The following is a 14340-nucleotide window of genomic DNA, read 5'->3' as shown; positions in this document are numbered from 1 at the left end:
GAGCAGCTGGTGCCTTCCCTGCTCCACTGCTCTTCTGGTGTGAGGTGACTGGAAAGTCAGTCTGTAGTTCCCATCTCTGACTGTCCCATCTCCTCCCTTCCCAATGCTGTACCCTCCTTATAGTCTCAGTATGTTTTTCTGAGCCTCTTCATTTACTTTTCAGAATGATTTAACATTACCACCACATTTAAGTGATCTGGCTGTATATTTTTTGGTGTTGAGAAATTTAAGTGGTATCACTTAATTACAATGTGGGAGCAGTGGATTCTGACCCGGCTTGTGGCAGGGATTCCCATGTTCACTATGTTACAGGTAGTCTCAAGCAGTCTTGGAACAAATTGAAACCCCAGAGGTAAAAAAACCCCATTTATATTAAAGATACACAAATGTGTGCATGCTTCAGAGCTGTGAGGCATTACAACCTCGTGGCCGTGGCTCTGAACAGCTTGGCAGGAAGCTGCGTAGCTCAGTGTCAGGAGGTGCTGTGTCTCCTGAGCTGTTCTTCATGTCTTGTCTATGCTGGCACTATAGGTAAATTCTGAAACATATCTAAATAGTGTAGAGGAAATTCTGAGTACCATTTTATTAAAAAACTGAGCTGTCAATGTCCTGTAGTTTCTTAAAAGTTGGGTTAAGACCGTATGTTTTTTAGTTCTGTGTTTGAAAACTGTTAATATTGATACTGTTCAAACTTTCAATATTACCCTTCCTGCTCTCTCTAAAACATCATCCTGAAAGGTAAAGATTTGAAACTGTTACAACTACCTGGAGAGAAGCCTTTTAGCATGGAAGGACTGAAGTGACCTTAACCTCAGTAACTTTCAGTCCTTCTGACAGAGTAGCACAAGCATGAGTTTGTTGAAAAATGAACCCAGGTGAACTCTGTGTGAATAAAGAATTATAGTAGAAGTATAATTAATTTACTAGTTACATTGTATTATTTATAGAAATACATGATAAAAATGAGATGAAATTGAAAAAACGTTTTAAATACTACTACTACATCTATTTTTCACCTTAGAAATCGTGGACGGCAATGTGAAAATGACGCTGGGTATGATCTGGACTATCATCCTTCGTTTTGCTATTCAGGACATTTCAGTGGAAGGTAAGAGTAATACAATTATGTTAAATAACTAAGAAATTTCTTTAAAGACAGTTTTATATGAATCGTGTACAAGTGAGAGGAGTGTTTTAAAAATAATTTTTTTCACAGCAAATGATACTGTAAGTTCTCCACCTGGTGACAAAATGAATTTCTGGAGGGAAAATTATTTACTCTCCTTATCTTGACAGAGACCTTGAGCCAGCTTTCTAAGTGTAGAAGTTCTGGTCATGTCTCTCAGCTACAGAGACAGAAACATGACTATATTTCTGAGCTTCTGAGCTGTACCCTTTGTGTTTGGTCCTATTTCCAACATGTTTGTAGTCCTGTCCATTTGTCATGTTCTTTGCAAATAAATATTATCTGATTATATCCCAGTTCTTTCTATCTATCACTTTTTCCCCTCACTGTTTCAGAATTTTTTTCTTAACTTCCCCTTGGTAACTGCCTCCAAAAAGCTTGTTGTTACAATATTTTTTAAATCAAGTCCAGACTTTGAAATTCTAGAATTCTAGAAACTAATCTCAATTTTCAACAAAAGTAGAATCATTTCAAGCTCTGCATGTTGTCCTGCCCACATAATTTGTGGGATATTAAATGTGGACCTAATGGTTTATTTAATAATTTCTGACCTTTACTTATGCAGTCAGATGCCCATAGGGTTTAGACAATAAAGGTATTTTTTGGTCACTTAAACTTCCCCATAAGCAAATGAACTGAGACTACAAGCATATTTCATGTAGGCACCAACACAATCTTCTATGTCTACTTGTATTATATTTTTATTGGGTATTTTTCTCCAATATACAGTCTGCTGTCCAACCAATATAACTCCTTCAACTTCTAACATCCCAGAACTTCTGTGCAGGCTGAGACTCAAATCTTAACTGACCTCTGTATTTTAATAAAGTCCCAGTAGTCCATTTATATGACCATCTTTTAGGATTAAATGTTGGTTTATACCATTCAGTTCCAGGTGGCCAACCACATTTAAAATGACAAGAAATTAATTACTTGGTTTATACCATTCAGTTTCAGGTGGCCAACCACATTTAAAATGACAAGAAATTAATTACTTGAGCACTTTTTGAATTTTTACTTTTTTTTACTCCCTTGTGTCTTTTACAGAGACCTCTGCCAAAGAAGGGCTGCTGCTGTGGTGTCAAAGGAAAACTGCTCCTTACAGAAATGTAAACATTCAGAACTTCCATCTTAGGTAAACTTCCATTATTTCAAGAGGTAGAAGCACTCTCAAAAATATTATGCCAAATTTTTCCCACAGTTGTGTAGGTATACATTTGACAGAATTTTACCCTTCACTGTTAACTAGACTTTTTTTTTTTCAAATTCTCCTGCTCTGTCTTCAGAGCGTTATTTTGGTTAGCCTTCAGCATTATTTGCTATGACTTCCAGAGTTACTATTTAAAAGAAAAAGATCCTGCTATATATGGAATGACCATATTACATTTTTAGAGGTCCTTTGTATTATATGGGAATTCCCGAGTACTGCAGCATAGTGGCAGACAACTGTTTTCAAATGACAGCCACAGAGAAACTCTTCTGGCAAAAAGACCAGTATGTTGAGCGTGTGAATATCTCATTATGATGAATCAGTCTTTATTATTTTGCAATGTACATTACTATAAGGAGCATAAAATGCACTTAGTACATACACAACAGCAGCACTGTAAACACATTTGTTTACAGAATCAGGATCATAACCTAAGTTGGAAAATTTAGTGAAGCTCCAGCCTTGTGTTTCTGTGTTTTCATTAAGAGCTAGAATGGGAATTCCAAGCCATATACAGACTGCCTGGTTTGGGGCTTTCACTGGGCTAGTTCCTGAAGCTGTGCCACTGGCCTACCTCATTAAACTACATGATTTGCCATTTGCACTGTTTAACCATGTGGTCTTCCCTTCCCTGAGACCCTTCTAGTATTTAAAACAAGAGCTCTATATTAGTGTTTTGAATTAATTCTTAAGGTAGCACCTAAAGCACATTTAGTGACAGAGAAGATACAGGTCATATATGCATTCCAAGATAAGAAAAATTTGTTTGATTTATAGTCTTCTGTATTGTCTTTCAGAGATCTGAAATTTGGTGTTACTTTCCTAGAATGTGCAAAGGTATATTTAGTAGAACTTTATATGGATCAATGGTATACTGTAAGTTACAGTGTCAGAATCTTAGTGTATATATGTACATATACTGGTCTGATACATGATATGGGGAAAACATCTTGAATGGAAGTACCTTGATTTATGTTTGGGTGGATTGGCTCTTATAGTACTACTTTGCTGGGGGCTGTCCAGATCTTTTCAGTTTACACCTTTTGGGAAAAAAATAAATTGTTTGTTTGGTGCTCAGTTTGATTCGGTTTTACATTCTAGATGATTTTATATTATGCAGTGTAGGTATATTCCGCTTGGTTGTGTTACATTTTTTTGGAGATGGTTCTGTTATTTGAAGGACCTACCCAGACATCTCAGTAGTAGGGATTTTGACAGTCTTAACATGTTAGGGTCACACAATTACTACCCAGGACAAGACCTCAAACCCTCAGTCCCTGTGATTGCTTAAAGGGTTTACATATAGTATCTTTCAGAATAACTGCTTCTGGCTGAAAGGAACCTCTCATAATCTTTCCAAAAATATGTTATTTGTAGCTCCATTCATTTCCTGTTCTGGCCACAAAAGGTAGGAGGACTGAAGTCAGGATGAAGAGTAAGAGCTCAGATCAAAGCTGTCATATATGTGAAGTGTTTTAAATAAACTGAGCTGATTTATGATTTCTTACTTCTCTAAGCACATGGTTGTGCCAGTAAAATTCTCAGAAATAACAGAGGAAAAGCCAATTGCTTCATCAAATTCAAGTAATTGCAGGTTTGCTCTCCTTTGATTTTTTGAAATACGCTGTGAGTGTAATGGGAGATGATGCACTTTCATGGATGAATGTGTACTTGAGCTGTCCTAGAACACTGCATGAATTAAGCAGTTGAAATCAGGGACTGTTGCACGAAGTGTACATTTCCTAGAAAGTATATGGAGTCCTTAATTGTGTATGGACTGTAGAGTAAGATATGTACTATAGTTAAAGGAGTAGAGTAACAACAGCTCAGAGAGCATTGACAGGACCTAAATGTCAGCATTTGACAGAATTCCTGCTTTATTTTAAGCCTTGAGCAAGGATCAAACTGTAAAATGCCATGACTTTGTTAACTAATTTTTTTCCATTTTATTTTTTTGTTGTAAAGCTGGAAAGATGGCCTTGGATTATGTGCACTTATCCACAGACACCGACCTGATCTTATTGACTACTCCAAGCTAAATAAGGTCATCAGTCTGGGTGGTACAGCATGCTGTCCTGCAGTGATTTGGCTGGCTTCTGGTTTGCTTAGCATGTTTTCTAAAAGACAGGCTGAGGAGTGCATACTAATTCTGACTGACTTTCTAAAGTCCTTCCCAAAAAAATCTCAATGACACGAGGGAGAGGACCTTCTGACTGTCCTGTGTCCTCTCCTTCCCATTAATGACTTGAGCATTTAATTGCAAATAATCTAGTCCTCAGATGCTGGCGGTTGATGAAGTCTTTACACTGCCCAATATGGATGTTAAATACATTGGAATTAGCCATTTTCTGCTGATAGTAATGTCCATCCTGTTTTTATCTGGTGTAAATGACTGCAGATTGCAGACCAGTAAACAATGACATGACAATTAATCCTAAAATTCCTTAGAACAAACACTACCCTTGCTAATTAGGAATACACAGTAAGTTACTAGTCTTACCTATTCATAAAGTATTCTGTGATTCTCAGATTATAGTTCTATCTATACTTCAGACAAGTGGAAACAAAACCGATAATCTAACTTCCTTAGGTAGTACCTCATGGGGATTACAAAACTATTTTATTACCATGTGCTACTTATGGCAAAATGCATGTTTTCTAAATGATACTTTGGTTTGAGAGGGAGGAATGAGGAATGAGCAGTAATGTCAGAATTTCTTGGTATCGTTACTGAAGAAAAAAAATCTAGAAAGAAGTAGAATGTTGTTGTTTCATGTTAGGTCTCAATACACACATGCTGTTTTCTCCTCTTTGGAATGAATGCTTCTTGAGATCTCATGTAAACACCAGTGCAACAGAAATCTTAATCATAGTTTTCATCTGTTGTGTGCAACTTTGCACTGATGAGAGAGACTGGTAAAACATCAACTGTATTTTTCCATTCCATGCCCTTTCATTGCAAATTAGTTTACTAGTGGAATCAACTGTTATTAGAAAGTCCTTGGTGAAGGAAAAGATAAATGAATGAACTGAAACTATTTTAAAACTTAGTCTGCATTTTATATATATGTTCAATTTATGCCAGGGTCCCTGAAGTGTGCAGTGATGAAAATTAAGTGAACTTGGTATTGAACATGTAAGATTTTAATTTAGGCAGCTGTTAAGATAACTTCAGATCTGAACCAATGGGCAAAATATTAGCCATCAATACGAGCTTGTTCTTCAATTCTATATACAACCTTTCCTACAGATAAACAGAGTAATGGAATGACTAAGCTACCTGTCTCTGTGCACATGTGCTTATTATGCATGGCGGGAACAGAAGTGAGTTTGATTGAATTTGTGCTTTGAATAGTGGTACGTGGTACTAAAGAACATCACAGTATAACCATCCCATAGATGAGTGCTGAGAAAAGGGAACAGAACATAAGCAGGTCTCTTCAATGTTACTATTTCCCTCTTAGAGGTTTCCAAAATAACAACAGGTCAGGTTTCAAACTGAGGCTGAGCTGTTGCACGTAAAGCACATGCAGAAAAAAAATCCTAAAATAGATCTTGCTTTTCTGGCTGTGTTTGATTGACTCTTCATTTTGGTTACATTAACAGCTGTCTTGGTGTCTTGTTTCTTATCTCCTGCATGCTGTCCTTTCCTTTTCTCACTAATGTGTTTTGTGTGAACTTGTAGCTGGAAAGATGGCCTTGCTTTCAACGCCCTTATCCATAGACACAGGCCTGATCTCCTTGACTATGCCAAGTTAGATGAGGTATTTCTTTAGCTGTAGCAGATATTTTTAGTTACTGTGGCTTGTAGTTTTGTTTAAAAGGATGGGTGATGGAAATCTCCAATTATTCAGAGGCTGCTATGATTTTAAAGCAATCCTTTACCAGTGGAGCACTATTTACTCCTGCACTTAGTAGCAAGCACACAAATAGGAGGTGCTCATCACTCATTCATAAGCAAAGTGCTTTAACCTAGTCAATAGGTCTCAGTTAGATTTACTGTCTTTTTTACTTTGCTTTTCTGCATCTTATTTTCCCAATCTCTCTCTATAGACATGGGCATTGTTCAGAGTGGCTAGGACCAGTTAGCAGTTTGTGACTATGTCAAAATAATAACAGCATTAATGGCATGAACTGCCATTTCACATAGCATGGTTTCCCTCCAAGCTGATATGGGAAGGCTGCCTTAATGGCAGCCCTAATCTGACACACTCTTTCATTGTCAGAAACAGCTGCCTGTAATGTAAGACACAAAATGTGTGCTCTCTGTCTGAACTGTTCTCACTGCTTCCTTTCTCTTTCCTTCAAAAACCAAAATCTCAAAACCAGAGGAAGTGCTTGAATTTCCGTAACCCTAAAATTCAGCTTATAGAGGCATTACGGACTTTTATTTCCAAGCCCAACCTGGCAAGCTTTGCTCCCTCTGGAGAACAATTCTGTCTGTGCTTACTTCTTCTCATGCATGCACCTAACCAGAAGGGAACTCAGGAGAAGTCATATCCCTGTGACATACTGTGTAGTGGGCATAAAACAAGCAGTCTTGTTTAGCCTGCTGGTCCAGTGGCATTTAGTGTCTATATTGCTGCTGTACTTCATTCAGAGTTAGCTCAGAATTGAGCGTACACTGCATATGTTATTTGTGTTCACCTCCAGAATGTATTTCCAGCAGAGTTCTAGTGGTAGATAATAGCTTATTAAGGTTTTCTTTTGAAAACATAGCAGCAGATGGACCAAAAGTTAATCTACCTAGACTCTGTTTTTTGAAGAACAATAGTTATGACTCCAGTTTACAGTCTGGAAAAACAGAAGCTAAATTTTAGTGTACCTCCTCTAGTCTTGCTTCAAGGAAAAACTTCTATCTTTGACTCATGATATTCTTTTTCTTTAATGCAGGATGACCCCATAGGGAACATCAACCTTGCCATGGAAATTGCTGAAAAGCATTTGGATATCCCGAAGATGCTGGATGCAGAAGGTGAGAGTTACACCTTATTGAAGTTTGTGTTGGTCATAAGCAGGACACAGTAAAATTTCATTTTTTTTTCCTAGAAGATTTTCAGTATTCCTTCCATACAAATCATAATGTAGCAACCTGCTTCATTTTCAAAAAATATTTTCATTCTTTTCCCCATGCATTGGATATTTTCACTTGCTTTTTGCTTCATTATTTATTGTTCGTTAATGTTTGCCTTTATTATAGTACTTTGGACCTTAACCTCAGCACATGGCCCCACTGTGTTAATTGAGGTAAAATGAAGAATTGGAAGTTAGTCCTTGCCTTTAATAAGTAAAATTTAATACGGGAAATATAACTGTTAGCAGCTTAAAGCATATTCAGTTTTTTAAATGTTTAAGTGAGGGGTCAAAAATAGAAATAGAAGTACAAAACTTTCAAAATATACTAACACATGCCTCCTCTGAAAGAGAGCTTGGTTGAGGGAAGCATTTTTTTTTTGTTTATTTTAGTTCTAAACTCTTTGTAGTGATACTTTCAACAAATAATTTTTGTCTCAAGTTGTCTTGAGCGTTTCCTGAACTTCTTCAAGATAACCAAATTTTTGTACTCTGGGCAAAAAATGCTACCAAAACTATTGGAATTTTCCTACATCAGTTTAAAGCATTCTTCTCCAAGAATGGAGACTCAGCTCTGGTGGCTTGTCAGTAGAGCAGTGATAACATGAGAATTATCCAGAGCACTCAAACTGACTACACCTGCTGCTCTTGAAGTCTTCATTCGGAAAGTTAGACAGGATAATTTGGAAAATCCAGGTTGTAACCTCTTCATTGAAGAGTAGTTTCACTTTCATGCTTTAAAACTAATTGTTTTCATCTTTTGAACTGCAATTCCCCTTTCAAGCACCACTTAATTACTTTGCTCTGAAATACTGTGCAAGGAATAAACAGAGAAGTGCTGTCTCCTTGCCATTGAGCAGCTTTTACTATCATTCTGCTTTCTACATTTTTTTTTCTCTTCTCTTCATCCTCAGTGTAAGAAACCTTTTATTTTCCTTGCCAGATTTTCTGCACATTCTATTCCTTATCTTACTATTCTCCTCTTGGCAGGGGAGGAGATAATGAAATTATATTTCTTCTAATACCTTCTAAGTGTTCATGGTCACTTTTTACTTTCTTTACTTCCACTGTGCTCTCCATGGAAACTTTGCAAAGCTTCGTTCACAGCTACATAAAGTAGATGCAAAATCAGTAAATATATTGGTCCTGAACCTAGAAATCTCACTGTTAATGTTAGAAATTGTCCCCTCGTTCCTGGGTCTTTTCAAGTTAGTATCTTCTCATTCCCTACATTGACAGGAATCCTTGCAGCTTGCACTATAGTCATTCATTACTCAGCCACAACTGCTGTAAAAACACCTTTTTCTGTCTTTCTCTGTTAAGTATTGAAAAGGTCCATTTTTACCCATGGATGCATACCTTGATTGCACCCACTTTATATTTTCATTCTTTCCTGCCATGGCAGGGACAAAGCTATTTTTAGCCAGCCAAGCAAAACCCTCCCGTGATATATGCTGTTAACTAAAAAGATGGGCTGGCACTGGGATTGCAGAACTGCTACTATCCAAGCTTTTCTTAGCACAAAATGTATTTCTGGACTGCAGGAGTTGTACAGGTTTCCAATATATGCCAGTACCCTGTCAGCCACAGGGACCCTGTGCTGATACTATGTGCAGTTCTAGTCTGTGACTGTCAGTGGCTGTGTTTAGCTCTGCAATAATTGCAGTGATTCAGATGAAGTTGCTTTGGAGTGGCAGCGAAGCTGAACCCAGTAGATCTGCCAGCCATGCCATCTGCTTGGAAGTTTCCACAAACCAGAAGGTAGCAATACCCTTCTGTACAGTCTCAGCCTTTAGATGTTTTGCCATTTTAGGAAGAGTTGTATATTTTTTGTTTGCTGATTCCTAAAGCTTAGGTGGCTTTGCACTCATATCAGTAAACAGATGCAACCTGAGTAATGGTGTATTTATCTGGAATCCTTACAGCACTGAGGTGACACCATTAGCATAATCAGATGAAAGTATCTTGTGAGAATTTCTGAGCAGTTAACCCTCTTCTCTCCACACAGATGTAGTAAACACTGCCAGACCTGATGAAAGAGCCATTATGACTTATGTTTCCTGTTACTACCATGCATTTGCTGGTGCTCAGAAGGTGAGATTGTAGATGGATCAGATCTCATCCTTCACCTTCTCTCTTGTTTCTTTCAGCAATTTTTCCTTTTCTGATCTTTTCCTCACTAGTTACTAGAACAGCATCTTAGAGCTGAGCTCATTTCCTGTCGCCTCTTTTCTCTGTGAGCCACTGTTTTAGTAGAGCCAGTAGTAGTCCATCCATTTGTTCCATAGAAACAAATCTTCCTGTCTCATCTTTCTGCATATTTACTAATAATATCCAGTAGGTTTTTGATAGCTGGTTACTGAATGGGATAGAGGATGATATTCCCTTTAAATGATATTGTGTGAATTCATTTGAAGCACCATTAAAAATGCAAGGTGAAAATACGCAGAGTGAAAAAAAATTTCAATAGTAGAATGCCATCTTTCTTCTCTCTGCTGGATATTATTTCTGCTACAGATGTCAAAATCATTATAACATGCTCAGAAAATAAACCCTTCTCTTATGTTTTCAGGATTGTTTTTAAAATGTTAAATGCTTAATGGTAAGTACAAACAGCAACATGATGCTACTATGCAAAACAGACACAGAAACATATATAGACATCTCAGACAAGCTCTGGAATCATGTCATAAAGAAAAGAAGGAAAATTCTAAAAAGCAAGGCGGTTTGGAGTTGGGCATACTTCAGGTACTGGTAATATAAGGAATACTGATATATAATGCTAAGGTTGTAACTAATCCAGGTGCAACTTCCAGTGAACATCTCCCCAGATCGAAATGTAGTCTGCCTTTCCTGTGTCTTAGTCAAAACCCCCACAATCCAAGTCACCAGACATACATGTGTCAGTTCTTAAGCAGTCAGTCTTGTTAAGGTTACTCTCCCTGTGGCAATACTGCAGGATCGAGCTTATTAAAAAAAATCCTCCTCTTTGTATGAGCTTATACTGGATTTTTAATGTATTTTATATTCCATCAGCACCCCTCAATCTAACATTAAATTTATTACAGCTTTGTAGAGCTTCTAGAATACAGAGCTATGGATAAGAAAACAGTAAGAAGGACATGAAGTTATGCATTTATTTATTCCTCCTATTTTCTACTCCTCGATTCCTTTTTTTCCTGTTTTATTTTAACTTCTCCCCCCTCTTGTAGATATTGTGAACACTCCCAAACCTGATGAGAGAGCTATCATGACATATGTGTCCTGCTTCTACCATGCTTTTGCTGGAGCAGAGCAGGTATTAATCAACTGTCCCTTCAGGTTGCTGTGTTTTTGATTGGTTGTTTCACATTTCCACTAGCTTATTTAAAAAAACCCCAAACAACTAATTTAGTACTATGTGGTTTTAATTAACATTTGCAAGTATTACTTGAGCACTAATATTCGTTTTTAACCAACTCTCAAACCTGTTTTAGTTAAATGTGTAACAAATTAACTTCTTTAATTCAAATAGAGATTTTGCTTCTAATTTTGGGTCTTTATTTGGAAATTTTAAGGACTGTTTCAGAAAAAATGTGTTTGAAGATATTGTTAAGTGGAGTTGTTGCTTGTTGCTACAACATCTTATGTGTTTTACTGCATAATAGAACGTTTGACTTTTGGAGATGGAGACTTACTTATGCTGAGTAGTAATTTAGGGCTAGATTTTCAAAGATGCCTAAAGACACAGAAGGGCACAGAAGACATCCAACACAGTATTTGTGCCTGGTTCCCACTGAAGCCAACAGAATTATTTGTGGATGAAAGTGCTAGTATAAAAGACATGAATAACAGCAGCAGAGCTGTTTTCGGTGAGATTGTCACTTATAAATGTGGCATTTCCCACTCTTCTGCTTCATACATTTCTAGCCTACAAATGGACATAACCAAACTTATGTTAAAAAAAATAAAGAACCTTTAAAGTAGTTGATATTTTCCCTTCATCCTCAGGACTGAATTTCCCTTCCTGTTGGCTAGGTCTCCTATACCTTACCACAGCACAACTACACTGTTGCACTCTCTCACTTCTGGGTATGAAGGTTTTGCTATTTGTGCAAAAGGGGAATTCCAAATACTCTTTAACACAGGAGTCTACATGAATATTTATTTGATTAGATCATCAGAGTCATATTTGTGTGAAAGTATTGCTCTGTGATATCAAACTAGTAAATTTTAAATATGGCAGAGCTACACAGTGCCTTCGCATATAAATTTGTCAGGAGGCATGAGAAGATTTGCTGTCAGTGGTTGAGCTGCACTTGTTCTCAAGGGTGTATGTACATATGATATGCAGATATAGAGTGGTCTGAGACTCCTGCATCACATGTGGTGTCTTTCCAGTGTGGCTAACAAATCTAATACTTTTTGGATGTGATTTTAAAAAATAACCTAATAGGATATCTTTAAGACTTGCCTAAGTTGTCTTTAAAAAGAAAAGATTTATTAGACAACTATATAGTAAGGCTTCATTGTACAACAAAGGGACCTCTGTGCTGATCCATGCCTCATTCAGGCCTTTGGAATCTATGGCTGCAGAAGGAGGGAAAATGAGTATCTAAGCAATCTAGGAGCATAAATCAACAACTATAAAAGAATGTGATCTTTTATTTGCAGCAGCCACATTCTCTCTCTTTCTCCAAGCCTATACCTTTCTCAGAATGTGTTTATGAATATGTCCTGTTTATTTGCTGTGTCTTACAGGCTGAGACTGCAGCTAACCGGATCTGTAAGGTGCTTGCTGTGAATCAGGAAAATGAGAGGTTGATGGAAGAGTATGAGAGACTAGCAAGTGAGGTAAGGATGCTCTATGTGTAATGTGGTGACAATTACGTCCGTGAAATATTGAAAGATGAAAGATTCATGCACTCTCTTCAAGACAGGAAAGTGGAGACACTGGAAGGGTAAATCTCACAGTGGCAGGTTACAAAGCCCAGGTGCCCAGGATATCAAGTTTTAGGTGATTCCTTTGCCACAGACTTCCTGTGTGACCTTCAGCAAGTCAGGCAGTCTTGTTAACGTGCCCAAAAGTGTCATCTGTCTGCCCCAAGACCAAGCTTCCTGTCTCTCTAATCTTGGAAGACAGCCATCCTTGACCACATGCGGAACATACAGATCCTGTCACTCCAAGCAAGCCCATTGGCTTTTTGTACTGCAAAGCACACCTGGAGAGGGTCTGTCAGGTTGTTCACAATTCATCTGTGAGCACGGACAGCAGATGAATGTACAGATGAAGGTATTCCTCCTGTCCTTTCTTGTTTAATGGCAAATCTGCTGAGCAGGACTACAGATATACAGTGCACAAGTGAGAGCTTTGTTATCTTTTATGCATAACCTGCAAAAACATACTGAGGTCACAGCACTACTTTCTGTATCTAAATTTGCACTAATGGCCTTCCAAGTGAAGATTTTTATATGACTTGAGGCTGTTTCTGTCCTGATCCCATAACTATGACTACCTGAAAAACCCAAGACCAATACTTTTGAAAGGGGTAGATGATATTGGGTAACTCAGATTTTGAGTAATTAGAGACACCTTACATGTGTCTTAATCTTTCTGAAAACCAGGGTATTTCTAGAAATACCTAGAATATCTGTGCAAATTTGCTATAAAAGTATTGTTCAACTTTGAATATCTTGTGTTTACTTGCCATTAAGGCATCAGTACCAACTGAAGTGAATAATATTAAAATGGAACAAAATTAAGATTTGTATGTTCAAGATAGCCTTTTCTTCATTGTTTTTCCATTGTCTTGATTTGACTTGTTTATGTTGGTTTGAAAGCTTTTAGAATGGATTCGCCGGACAATTCCTTGGCTGGAAAACAGGACCCCAGAAAAAACAATGCAGGCTATGCAGAAGAAATTAGAGGATTTCCGGGACTACCGCCGCAAACACAAGCCTCCCAAAGTCCAAGAGAAATGTCAGTTGGAGATCAATTTCAACACCCTGCAGACAAAACTGAGAATCAGCAATCGGCCAGCTTTCATGCCATCAGAGGGGAAAATGGTTTCAGTAAGTAAAGGAGGCATCAATATTCTGTTTGCTTCATCAATGATCTTCCAAAAATGTCAACATGAAGGATTGAAGGGCAATTCTAAGTCATCTTCAGAAACATCAGTTTGCTGCACTTTTTCAACACCAAACGCTTTTTACATATTCCCTTTCATTCTAAATCTTGCTTTCTAATAAGCATGCTCCTGCCTCTTTGAAGGCTTTCACAAAAGCAAGTTATCTGGAGATGCAAGACGATACAGAGCTTCCTTTGGCAGTGTTATCAATACTCCTGTATCAGTGAGGCCAATGATTGTTTATTTAAGCAAAACTCAGTGGTTTCATTGACCTTTTAGTCATCAAACTTAAACAAACAGACAATGCTCAATACATGTTTCTGCATTTTTCAATTCTGCTTTTTTTCTTATGTCTATGAAGATAAGAATAGTCAGTACCAAGAATCCTCATCTGCTGATAAGTACTGTGACTTGACTGTGGGTCAAAACATTTCCCATTGAATATAGCAAACCTGTTTCTGTACTCTACTCTATCATTGTGTTTTGGTTTCTCAGATTTCATAAACAAAAAAAAATTGCTCCGTCTGAAAAGGGCCATTGTCCGCTCCCCGTATGCAGGAAATAAGGGCCCTGTTACTTCAGCTTCCCACTCACGTCTCTGAGTTTGCAAGGAAGCTCACAAAACTTTGTGTACTACAGAAGGTGAAATGAATTTGTGTTCCAGGTAAAATACGCACCAAATCCTCTTGATACGAATTACTTTGCTATTGTCAACTTGTGAAAGCAAAGCACTTTCATTTTGATAACAGATAGGTATATCATAA

The 14340-nt window shown here is 37.5% G+C and overlaps 1 protein-coding gene across 8 annotated transcripts in view; it reads left to right on the top strand.

Annotated features, from left to right (window-relative positions):
* Positions 1-14340, top strand: part of ACTN2 (actinin alpha 2) — a 68241-nt gene that overhangs the window by 29690 nt on the left and 24211 nt on the right. For 3 of the 8 annotated variants that reach the window (XM_048297563.1, XM_048297560.1, XM_048297556.1), the window contains exons 4-10: positions 1022-1108; positions 2234-2321; positions 4362-4440; positions 7290-7371; positions 9478-9563; positions 12210-12302; positions 13290-13520. In XM_048297563.1, the coding sequence (XP_048153520.1) occupies positions 1022-1108; positions 2234-2321; positions 4362-4440; positions 7290-7371; positions 9478-9563; positions 12210-12302; positions 13290-13520 (746 nt within the window). Of the gene's footprint in view, positions 1-1021; positions 1109-2233; positions 2322-4361; positions 4441-6081; positions 6161-7289; positions 7372-9477; positions 9564-10681; positions 10768-12209; positions 12303-13289; positions 13521-14340 lie in introns of all 8 variants that reach the window. The other 5 variants (XM_048297562.1, XM_048297559.1, XM_048297555.1 and 2 more) reach the window with 2 other exon arrangements.

The sequence above is a fragment of the Corvus hawaiiensis genome, chromosome 3, assembly GCF_020740725.1.
Source record: "Corvus hawaiiensis isolate bCorHaw1 chromosome 3, bCorHaw1.pri.cur, whole genome shotgun sequence".
Taxonomy (NCBI): Eukaryota; Metazoa; Chordata; class Aves; order Passeriformes; family Corvidae; genus Corvus; species Corvus hawaiiensis.
This window is presented reverse-complemented; position numbering and strand designations above follow the sequence as displayed.